Here is a 12823-nt window from a genome sequence, read left to right on the forward strand (position 1 = left end):
TTAAAAAGAATGGGAAATGTTTGAAATAGCCATTGTAGAGATGAAAATAAAGAATCAATATCTAATGAAATAAAGGACACTGGAGAATCAGTAAAGGCTCTACTGATAACTTAGCTACGATGGTGTAGACATGAACTCAGTCAGCCAAAGACCATGAAATTCGATAGCAGCAACATATTATTCCTAGGTAGGATCATAGAGTGGAAACGAGGATGAACACAGAAAGCACAGGAAGAGATCAAGAGTTTCAGGGTGCCCTGTGGGGGAAATTATTTTTATTTTGAGTTTCTACTGAGTGAAAATTTACTTCTATCACTTCACAGAGACTATGAAGTATATTTGTTTTCTCAAATACTGGATTTCTGCTCTCTATTAATGAGACTCTATGCATGTGACCTCCCTTGTATTTTATTAATTACATGTGTGTCTTCTGGGTGGGGGGGGGTGGAGGGCTTCTCTTATCACCTCCACTAGATAGACTTCATAATATTTTCTTCTCATGCATTGAAAACTTAGAGACTTGGCTAAATATTCCTCTTTACCTCCAAACCTCCTAATAGATGTCAGTCTCCATGTAGATGTCTCTTACAACTATCATTGTGGGCCAATTTTAAAAAATAGACATTATCTTTCAAAAGTAGTTCTGACTTACAGAAAAGTTGAACATACTAGTAAAGTACAGAAAGTTCCTATATACCACCTCCTATCCCTGCCATGCCATACCGCTCCACTCCACCCTACTTTTCCCTGTTATTAACATCTTGCATTAGTGAGGTACATTTATTACAACTGAATCAATGTAGACAGTATTTCTAACTAAAGTTAATTGTTTATATTAGGGTTCACTATTTCAGGTGGGTTTTGACAAATGCATAGTATCATGTTTCTACCATTACAGAATATCCCTCTTTCCTATGAATATCCCTCTCTCCCTTTTAAACTCCAATTCCTTTTGTCTCTTCAAATGTTCTGTTATGACCCCCAAGTCAACACCTATATTTCAGTCTCTGGTTAATGCTTTCTCTTTTACTAGATCTTCCATATCTTCACTTTTACTTCACCTGCTTTCAACCTTATATTTACATTCTGATTAATTTTTCCGAGCTTTTATCCAGGTCTATCTCCCCAGTCATGACCATGCTTCCTTGAACATTTTAGCTTTTCTTCCATCTCTATTTCCTTCCAAGTTTATTCAACCCTGACATGTATGTTTTAATCTACCATTCTCTTACACTGAACATTTATTTTCAGCTGAAGAAAGTGACACTATGGTGCATATTGGTAGCAATGAAAAGTGGCAGTGTTAAATAAACTTCAGCTTAATCCTCAGCCCCACTGATCCATCCTTTTATCTACATTGATTTAGCATCACCATCACTGCCTTCAATATTTAACTCTCCCAATCTCCTGTACACTATTACATAGTACTTGTCCCTATTAATGTCAACAGACTTCATATTCTTTTTTTTTTTCTTCAAGAAATTTGAAGCATTGATATATTATCTCCTTCAGCCCTCTAACCTCTTGCCTCTAGATTTAAGGATTACCAGACACATTCTCACAATGTATAGTTTTATTTTTTCAGTATTTAAAAAACAACAACAAACATATTCATCCCCCCAAAATAAATTCTTACTCTAAATTTTATTCTATTTTCTCTGGGATCTTTATCTCTCACATATTTACTTCTTTTTCTTATATTAAATTCTCCTTTATTTTCCTTCCTCAGTTTATAATTATACTCAGGTTTCTCTTAATTGAAAAATAAACAAAATAACAACAACTCTACCAATATCAATAAACTCTTTCTCTCTTCTCTTTCCAGTCAAACTTCTGAAAGAGTAATAGATGTATGTTCTGTTACAGAATGCAACTCCAAGTTTTTCCATAACATTTAGCAAACTGGCTTCTTTCCCCTCTGTGCTACCAAAGCAGTTCAGGCTTAAATTACCCAAAACTTCCAAGGAGCCACCTTAGTGGACATTTGCAAGTTCTCCTGGCAAATATTTTGGACATTGCTAGTCATAGCTTTGTTTTTGAAACTCTTTTATCCTAACTGACCTCTCTTTCAGGTTCAGTTATTCTTTGACTTATTATTTATTCTCAGCTGTATTTTCTTCACAGACTTTTCTTCTGTCAATTCATAAATGGTATATTTCCTTAGCTTAATCCTAAAATCAGCCCAGTAACCTCACTGTATGTTTTCAACAATCTCATGTATTTTCATGCAATCAACCACACTCCTAGGCTGATGACTCCCAAATATATGCCTCTTACTGGGCTTTTTTGTTGAGCTTTAGAGTCCTACAGATTTGTGAATCTTCCCCTGACAAATCCAATTCATTCTACTCTAAACTGACCTTATCCCTTTCCTCTCTAAATATTTCTTAGCAGCCTCCTTTATGATGAGTTATATACATCATCATCCTCTTATTAATTGTGAATTTACTATTACATATTATACACTTATAAATTATCCTTTAATCTCCCTTCACCTTAGTCACTAAATTCTGTTAATCCTACCTCTTTTATGTCTTTAATATCATTTTTTTTTTACTCCATTCTTATTATTAGTGCCTTAAGACACAGTTTCATCTCTTCTTGGTTTGAGTGCTACAAAGACCTCTTATGCTATTTTTCACTTTTCTGCCTTTGCTTTTTTTTTTTTTTTTTTTGTCTGTCAGTAGAGATCCTTTGCTTCCTGCCAACCCCATTTTACCTAGATGTTTATCACTTGTTATTCTTTAATCTCCTTCTTTGGGAAGTTTAGCCCTTTTTTTTTTTCTTATCTCTAGGGCTTTCTTAGTGTTCCATTCATGCCTCTGGCATTACACTTTCTGCAATCTACTATAATTATCTAGTTAATGCCTGTTTTCCACTGAGCTAAGAGATATTTAAGGGGAAGAACCATGTTTTATTTATCTTTGTGTCTCCAGTGCCTAACATAGCACATAGCACAGAGACCATCAATTAAATGTATTTGTTACAGACGTCATTATCTTATTCACACTAGCTCTTGGCATTAATTGTTATGTATTTTAAAATATTTATAAAATCCCTAAGTAAATACGTTTTCTATGTTGAATGCACTAAGAAATTAGAATATCTATGATGGAAATATATTTACTTTTTAAAATTAAGAGTTGCTGAACTTCATGCCAACTATATAAATGAGGAAGCCCCTTCCATTTTCATCTATTCATTTATATAAATAAAACTTTTATAAAATATCAAAATTATGGCAATCTAATCTTGAAGGCAAGCCCTACTTGTTTGTTTTTTTTAGCCATGTCACACTCAATTCCTTGAAATCTTCCCATGCAATATGTAGAAAGTCATTGTGATCTATCATCAACAAACCTTTTTAATGTTTTGCATTTAACAAATTAAGTTCTATCTTTTGTTCATTATATTTTTACATGAAAATATATGATTTATAAAGGACTGTAGCAACACCAGTGTTTTTCCATTAGCCCTTTGGTGATTCAGAGAATATCTGCACTAAGAACCACATGTGGTAAGAAGATTTTTCATGCACAAAAGAGATGCCCTTATTCTATAAAAGAAGCTAATTGTACAAGGGCTGAGGAAAATAAGAAACACCAAGGTGGTGTTTTCAGGCATATCACTTTTAGGAAAGATTTCTTATAGAAACTGAGAATATGGAAATTTACTTCCTATTAAGCTACGTGTTCTGGTTTGTCCCTTGGAAAGTCTTCTAATATCTCAGGGATTACTTTGAAAGCTGCTGACTTAAAAGTATGTTACCCAAAAAAGGAAGTAAATGACACAGCACTCAGCTATCTAACTCATAGTGCTATTTATTTTTTCTTAGTTTTTTTGTACTTCTAAGTTTGATATACTTCTTATTTCCTATCCAAAGTTTTTTGTGGTCTTCTTGCTTCCACTTTTCCCCTTTAAAACGGGAGAATATAATTTATCAGTCACATTAACTCAACTGTAACAGTTGCTCCTGTACTGAGCAGAACATCGTTCTCATTTATCTATTTCACACTGAAACATCTTTTGGCCATATCTGTGTTCTCATAAATTTTAAGGACACATTAATTGCAGAAAGTTATGGAAGTAGTAAGGTACATAAGAAATGGAAGAGACTTTGCTCTATTTTTAGTTTTTGAATAGACTCCATATACACATTTAGGCAATCATGTGCCCTCTCTGGCTGTAATTTCTTCTCTACAAATTATGTATGTACTAAAACTTTGACACCTAGTTTTAATGGGGAAGCCCTTTAACATGGAATTGACCAGCTCTGAAGCTGTAGTGCCACCCCTGGAAATTTCTGTGGAATAATCATATGAACTCAGAAACTTTCCATGTTTCTTATTGGATTCTTTTTTAATGTGATGGTCTGTCCATAATCATCATCATGACAGAGAATCTGAGAAACATTCTTTTAGTTTTGGTCCCCCTTAGGAAGAAAGACAATTAACCTTGTTAATTTTAGGAGTCTCACTGTCATGGATGGAGGTATTCATTGGCAATATTTACTATTATCTAAAATATACTTAGATTCATAAAAATGTTTCATAAAACTATGCAATAATAATCACTTTTCTGGAGCTCTGTTATAACATTATTAACCCATTTCAATGGTGTCATTTTGCTTTGTAGAAGTCAATAAGCCTGATAAAATTTTAATATAATGAATCTTTTTGGATTACCTAAATTGACTACCTTTTCCTTCTTAAAATGTTATCTTCCCTTGGCTTTCTTTCATGGAACCACATTCTCTCACTGTTTGTCCTATCTCTCTGCCTACTCCCCAGAACCTCATGCTTGTTTATCCTCCTCTCCCTGCTTAATAAGTGCTTCTAAAAGCCTAGTGAGAATGACAAACTACTTCCTGAATAAAATAAAAATCTAGTTGCAATAAATAGCTTTATAGTTTTTCAGGCTAAAACTTATACATTCATAAGTTAACTTCCTTATGCCTGAATTTTTACTTTGTAAAAGGACCCGGGGAAACTTAATCATTAAATAAATTCATGCTCTTACACACAAATGAAAACAATCATATGGATTGTTTATGAAGAACAACATACTATTGATTGATTGTTATGAAATAAATTCTTAAAATGTTAAAACAAAGTGCAGTTGGAAATGATATTTCCATTAATATACTTGTACTTCTCACTTCACAGGTATGGAAGCAAGTCTCAAAAACTTAACTGGAAGCAAGCACACAAACCATATTAAAAGCAGCACCAACATTAGACTAATAATGCTTTTTACTATAAAGTTTGTTAGCATAATACCTCTTAAAGATTCTATCCACTCTCCCTATACAATAAATTTGTATAATGCCTTTTTCTTTTCTTTACCCTATTTTGACATAATTGCTTATCTGGGTTCAGATCTGGCAGGACCTCTTAGGAATACAAGACAGAACACTAGGTTTCTGAATTTACAATAAAGGAATATAAGATAAATTGTAAGAGGGATAAGAATTGATCATTCTCTTTTTTAAATAAAAATACTGAAATTAATATTTTTCAAATAAAATTCAATATATAATGGAATCATTAAATAAATTAATTGCAGTAACAGTTTTATTTTTCCTACCACTACCTTAAAATCTTTTTTTTTTTTTTCTCTTCTCCATCTCTTGGAAACTACTTAGTCAGATACTTTATTTTTCTGAACAATTTAATTATTTCAGAAATAATTCTAGTTCAACAATAATGGGATAATTTTTATAGGATTGACCCAACAAAAAATAACAATTGCAAATTCTGGATAAATTTTTGTAAAATTTTAAAACTGTGGAGGTTAACCAAAATCAGGCAGAAACTGTATGCTATTCAATCATTAAACAATACTAACTGCATGTAGTGAGATCCACTTTTAAATGGCTTATTCATGGAGGACCTATCTCTGTTTAGGTGACAAGGGGTAGCTAGGACACAAGGAGAAAGTCAGTTAGAAGAAAGAGTTTGAGGCAGCCAGGGTAGCTAGAATAGGGTAATCACAAAAAGAAGGCAGAGATGTCAAAATTATAACAGACAAGGACTTTAAAGCAGCCATTATAATCAAATATGATTCAAGATTTATAAGAGAAGATGGTTACAATGACTACAAAGATGGGGAATCTCAAAAGAGAAATAGAAATTATTCCTTAAAAATTAAAACTCTTGAACTAAAAATATGCTATCTAGAATAAAAATGTTACTGAATGGACCTAAAAGAAAATTGGAAATTGGAAGAAAAGACTCCATAAACCTGAAAGCAGATCAAGAGAAATTATCCATCTAGGTTAGAGAGTAAACATTTATAATAATAAAAATTAGTATAATATGCTAATTAAACCAGACGTCCTTCTAGACATCCTTCTGGATGAGCTTTCGGACGAAGCCCTGAGGGAAGCCAGGGCCCTGGGTGTCGGCAGCCAGAGGGAAGCCTGGGGCCTGGGTGCCAGAAGGAAGCCTGGATCCCAGGTGCCAGAGGGAACCCAGTGCCAGCAGCCGAGGGAAGAAAGGCCTACTCTTGCATGAATTTCGTGCATTGGGCCTCTAGAATTTTAATAAAATAAATGAGACCTCTGGAACTTAGAGACATTAAGAGGTCTAAATTAAATATTCTGTGAGCTTCAACTTGAGAGAAGAAAGGAAAGGCAGTAGAAAAAAAATTTGTAGAAATAATTGTCAACATTTATTAAAATTCATAAAATACATACCTAGCATGATTAAATAAAATTAAAACAACATTTAGACACATTATAGTTAAACATCAAAAATACAAAGAGGTCATACATTTACACTCTAAAATACTACTAGGCCATAAAAAAATAAGGAAATCTTACCATTTGTTACAGAATAGATGGTTCTACAGAGCATTATGCTAAGTGAAATAAACCAATCAGAGAAAGAAAACTAGCATATGATTTCACTCATATGTGAAATCTATTGGACAAATAAACTAGCAATCAAAATAGAGACAGATTCATAGAAGGAGAGCTGGCTGACAGCTGTGGGATGAGGTGCTAGATAGAAAGGAGGATTAAGCAAAAATAAAAATTAAAAAAAAGGAAAAAACTTGTGGATACAGACAACAATGTGGTGATTGTTGGGACAAGAGGTATGAGCTGGGATAGGGGACAGAGAAATAAATGGTGACGAATGGAGATTTGACTTGTTTTTTTGCATGGTTAATACAGTATACAGATGAGATGATGTGTTGTAGAATTGTGCACCTGAACCTGTATAATTTTTTTAAACAATGTTACCTCAATAAATTCAATAAAAAGAAAAATTAAGCATTTAAAAAACTGAAAAGGGAATTTTAAAAAAGGCAATCCCACACTAAAGAAAAAAACAAAAACAATAAAAAGAAACAAAAGTATAAACAATGGTCAACTTCTCATCATAAATAATATTTAGCAAAATACAATAGAATGTCATCTTTAAAGTGATGAATATTTATAATAATAAAAGTGTAATATGCTAACTAGATTGTATGTCTTTCCAGACAACCTTCTGGGTGAAGATGGGCATGCCAGGGAAGGCCGGGTCCCAGTGGCCAGAGGAGATTACAGGCCCCAGGTGCCAGAGGGAAGCCGGTGCCAGCAGCAGGAGGAAAGGACTACTCTTGCATGCATTTTGTGCACTGGGCCTCTAGTATATATAAAAGCCTAAGCAACTGGAACAATCAAATGACTGGAACCACTGGAATGGGCAGAGCAAATGGTCACTATGATGTGCACTGACTACCAAGGGGCAGACACTCAATGCAGGAGCTGCCACCTGGTGGTCAGTGAGCTCCCAAAGCCAACCTCCACTGGCTGGCCAACCTCCCACAATCCTTCTCCTCCAGCTGGTAGGCCCTGATCACTAAATCCAGGCTGTTCCCTGGCCTGGGACAGGGAACCGGGGGTGGGTGGCAGCGGACATGGCCCCTTTCCCAGGGTGGCTGAGGGCTGGCTCCCTCCTTGGGGCCAGCAGCCAAACTCCCATGCCCTTTCCTTCCCCCCAGCTAGCAGGCCCCTCGGCCTACCACCCGTCAGCTATGGTGGCAGCTCAGTGACAGTGGCAAGGAAAGGAGGGGGGAGGTGGAGAACCGCATGATGGCGGGTGGCCAATCATGGTGGCATCGGCATCCGTTGTCCCTTCCTTCTGCACCCAGCCCAGCGGCCATCACCTCCTCTCTGGCCAGGCTCTGATTGGCCTGGCTCTGATCAGCCCTGACTAGGAACCCCACCCATGTTGAGATTTTGTGCACTAGGCCTCTAATATTAAAATAACAAAACAAAACAAACAACATCAACAAACTTTTATGCGCTGGCTCAGTTATTGGACATCTCATGCACTGAAAGGACATCTCTGGTTAGGGTGCATGCTAAGGTCCTGGACTCATTTCCAGGAAGGAATGTGCAGGGGCAGCAGATGGATGTTTTCTCTCTCTCTTCCCTCTCTTTTACTCTTTCTCTCAAAATCAATAAAAGAATCTTTAAAAAAATTTTATGTGTTGTAGGCTTTTTATATATACTAATATATATTAACTAGACTTATTGTGGTAATCATTTTTCAATATATACATATAGGAAATCATTATGTTGTAAAACTGAAACTAATATAATTTTATATGTCAATTATATCTCAATTTTTATACATTTGTTATTGCATAAAAACTATTGAATGTTAAATTTATTTTGATTTTTAAAATAAAAAGTTGCCCTTATTTTAAAATTGCCAGCCTTGATTTTATAAATAATAGGATTTTATCTATAAGTTCTCCTTAGACAATTTAAAAATATGAAGAAAAGTATATTTTGATTATAAGTGACTATCTTATGAGATTCTCAGTGCTCTGGTTAGACATTAATCAAAACCAACATTGTCCCTTCTTGAAACCACCACAACAAAAAGTATCTAGAAAAAAAGACCTGTCAACTCAGAGTTTAATGTATACGACTAATCCCATTCAAAAACAAAGGTACACAAAGACATTTTAAGGTAAACAAAAGCTGAGAGTAGATGCCACTTGTAGGGCTGCACTTCAAGTTATGGTAAAGGAAGTTCTTTAGGTTGAAATAAATCATACTGGGTAAGAACTCACATGTGTAGAAAGGCAAAGACAGCCCCAGAACTAGCAGATGAGTGGTCAGGTATTGGAAATTGTCTTTAGTTCCCTATTTGTACCTTTGAAAGACAAATGATTGTTTAAATAAAAGACTATGGCATTTTACTGTGGAGTTCATAAAATATAAATATATGGCAGCAATAGCACAAAGGATAAGGTGGATGTAAATTGAATTACATTGCTGTAAATTTATTACTTTTTAAATCTGAAGTGGTAAATATATCTAGATAGAATGTGACAAGTTAAGAATGCATATTATGGTTTAACCACAGACAAATAAAACTACAAAGAAATATAGCTAAAATGTCAAGAGAAAATAAAATCAAACACTAAGAACATTCAATTAGCCCAAAGGAAAGAAAGAAAAGAAGGAACATAGGAAAAAAATATGACACATATAAATCAAATAGTAAATCATAGACCTAAACCTAACTATTTAACAATTTACCAGGCAGACATTATGAAAATAAATGTTTATGAATTAATAAAATAACTTAAAAAATAAAACAAACCTACAGAAATATAGATTAAGACAGATAAGTTTATGTTTTCTTCCAGGATTTTTATGGTTTCATAACTTACATTTATCCTTTGAGACAACATGTAGGGACCTGGAGAGTATTATGCTAAGTGAAATAAGCCAATCAGAGAAAAACAAGGAACAGACTGATGAATCATATAAGGAAGGCAGGTGGGGGGTGGTAGTGTTGGTGATTAACCAAAGAATTTATATCCATGGACATAGACAATAGTGTGGTAGAGGCCTGGGGTAAGGGGACGTGGGGGTGAAAAAGAGTATATCTGTATAATTTTAAAAATAAAGAAACTTTTAAAATATTTAAAAATAGAAATACAGAAATTTAAACACCTCTCTAATAATTGAAAGGCCAAGGACAAAAATATCAGTAAAAATAGATTTACCTTATTTATATATTTATATCCTAAAAGTAAAAATGATTAGTTCTTAAGTGATCAGGATTTTATCTACTTTTTACAAATAACACTGTGTTTTTAAAAGAAAACAATGACATGAATTATATTTGTATATTGAATTGTGACTTCATCATGTACCATATACTGACAAAATGTTTGAAGTATATATTTGGCAAAGTCTTTGTTCTAGATACATTTCTATCATCTATATATATAAAAGCCTAAGCAACCATTATGACTAAACAACTAGAATGACTAGAACGACCAGTTGACCAGTCACTATGACATGCACAGACCATCAAGGGGCAGATGCTCAATGCAGGAGTTGCCCTCTGGTGGTCAGTGTGTCCCCACAGTCAATCTGCCTCAACCCCTCCCCCTGACTAGCCAACCTCCTGCAGTCTCTCCCCTTTACTGGCAGGCCCCCCAACTGGTCAGTCAACCTCCTGGGATTTCTCCTGCTGGCTGGCCAGCCTTCCAATAGTCCTCAATCACAGTAAGATGAGGGACCCCACCTATGCACAAATTTGTGCACCAGGCCTCTAGGAGGAAATACTCTACAATCTAACTTTATTTTGTCATTCATTTTTCTTTCAACAAATATCATAAAATAGTATTGGCTAAGATTTTGGCATTCAACACCACCACTTAATACTTTGCTTTGCATTTATTTTATATTAAATTAGTTTCCGGGGGGTTATAGTTCAACCTTTAGATACATCGCAAATAAATAACAAAGTAAATGCTTACCTTGAAGACTAGTTCTCCTACCAAGCCATTCCATGTCCCATCTTCCTGTGGGCTTCCATATTTATGATCCGGTGCAACATAAATATCATAGTTAAATCCAAGGTAGTTAGATAAGGCATCCAAAACATCAATGGAGAAGCCCTGGTATTTCTTGGGCTTACCCAGGACATTTTCAGAGACCATTACAAAAGGTTCTTCCTGCAGGGAAATAAGAGATATCCATGATGTCAATCTACATTGCTCCTTAAAAAGCAAACATTAATTCTTCTAAGAGTTATGCTTATAGTCTAAAAATTGCTTTTGCACTTTGAGATAATTAACTTAGAAATATAACTGTGTGCTGTTAATATAAGTTGTGTGTTGTTAATGTAGCATATTACTAAACAATGTTTAATTACATTACCCAATTTCTTGTCAGCTCTCATTTAATTATAGACATACCACTTAATGACAGACATATGTTCTGAGACATATGCCCTTGACCAATATTGTCATCGTTCAAACATCATAAACTATACCTGCACAAACCTAGATGCTATAGCCTATTGTATACCTTGGCCAGTGGGCAGTAAAGCGTGGGCTCACGAGCCACATGCAGCTCTTTGGCCCCTGGAGTGTTCTAATGCCACTTCTTCAAAATAGACTCGTCCAGGCCAAAAACTGACATCTGTGCATTGGCCATGAAGTTTCAATCGCATTGTACATGCATGCCCGCACTTGGTATTTTGTGGAAGAAGCATACTCAAGGGATCCAAGAGCCGCATGTGGCTCGTGAGCCGTGGTTTGCCGACCACTGACCTAGGCTATCTGGTACAAGCCTCTATAGTATGTTACTGTACAAAACAACACAAAATTAAATCAAGCACAGGAAAAAATGATACAATCAACACACTTGGTAAATACAAAATGTATGAGGCTGCTGCAGTTATAATGTGGCATACTCTTACAGAAAACATATTTTATGTAAGTATATGGAGTACACTATAAAATAATAAGTATATTGTAGTAAGTGCATAAACAAGTAACATAGTTATTTATTATCATTATCAAGTATTATGTAGTATACATAATTGTATGTGCTATACTCTTAAATAACTGTCAGTGAAGCTTTGGAACCTGTAATAGAATAGAAATTTGTTCCTTTTCTAAGGCAACAATACCAAGCTTGGTTTAATCATTTTTATCTGTGCACCTATTTTCAATGTTTATTCATTCATTGACTCATCTGTTTAACATGCATTGAGAAGCTACTCAATATAGTGAGAGATATGGTAAAAACTCATGAGTACCACTTTCAAAATAATTTTAACGCAGTATTGGGAAAAGTCATGTAGTCAAAAAATACAAAGCAAAACAAAAGCAATGTACAACATAACTGGGACAAACAAAACACCAGGGAAAGAAAATAGACTCTAAAAGAAAAAGAAAATCACCATTTTGGGAGTATCCACTTTGTACTATTTTAACAGATAAGAAAAATTAGAAACAAAAGTTTCAACTCAAGGTTACACAACACGTTACGGAAGAGGAAGGCATCATAATTACTTACTTCAACTTTATCTCCTGTGACCTCGAATTTTTCAACCTATGAATTAAAATCTAGGATAAGGATAACATAATTTGTCTCAAATTTTAATGCAATTTAAGTTGACATGAGACTTGTAGAGACTCCAGATGCATGACAGAAAATAAAATACAATCCTCTATGGGAGAAAGTATCTTCATTTTAGATCACACTTTATTACTTTAAAATTTCAGGGATAGGGAACCTTTTTTCTTCCAAGGGCCATTTGAATATTTACCTCACCATTTGTGGGCCCTAGAAAATTATCAACTTAAAAATTAGCCTGCTATATGTGGTCAAACTTTTTATTAACTCACCTCTAATGCCATGGCAGGGCCAGACCAAGTGATTTTGTGGGCCTTATAAGGCCCTTGGGCCAGACATTCCCCACCCCTGCTTCAAATAGTTGTTTGAACAATGTTCAAATCAAAAGACCAAGGTATCATACATGATTACATTTCATATAGAGAACTAGGA

The 12823-nt window shown here is 34.8% G+C and overlaps 1 protein-coding gene across 1 annotated transcript in view; it reads right to left on the bottom strand.

The window, feature by feature from the left end:
• Positions 1–12823, bottom strand: part of GRID2 (glutamate ionotropic receptor delta type subunit 2) — a 1250164-nt gene that overhangs the window by 307555 nt on the left and 929786 nt on the right. The window contains exon 10 of the mRNA XM_084897107.1: positions 10783–10980. Within this exon, the coding sequence (XP_084753233.1) occupies positions 10783–10980 (198 nt within the window). The remainder of the gene's footprint in view (positions 1–10782; positions 10981–12823) is intronic.

The sequence above is a fragment of the Pipistrellus hanaki genome (genome assembly GCF_964339955.1).
Source record: "Pipistrellus hanaki genome assembly, chromosome: 1".
In the NCBI taxonomy this organism is placed as follows: domain Eukaryota; kingdom Metazoa; phylum Chordata; class Mammalia; order Chiroptera; family Vespertilionidae; genus Pipistrellus; species Pipistrellus hanaki.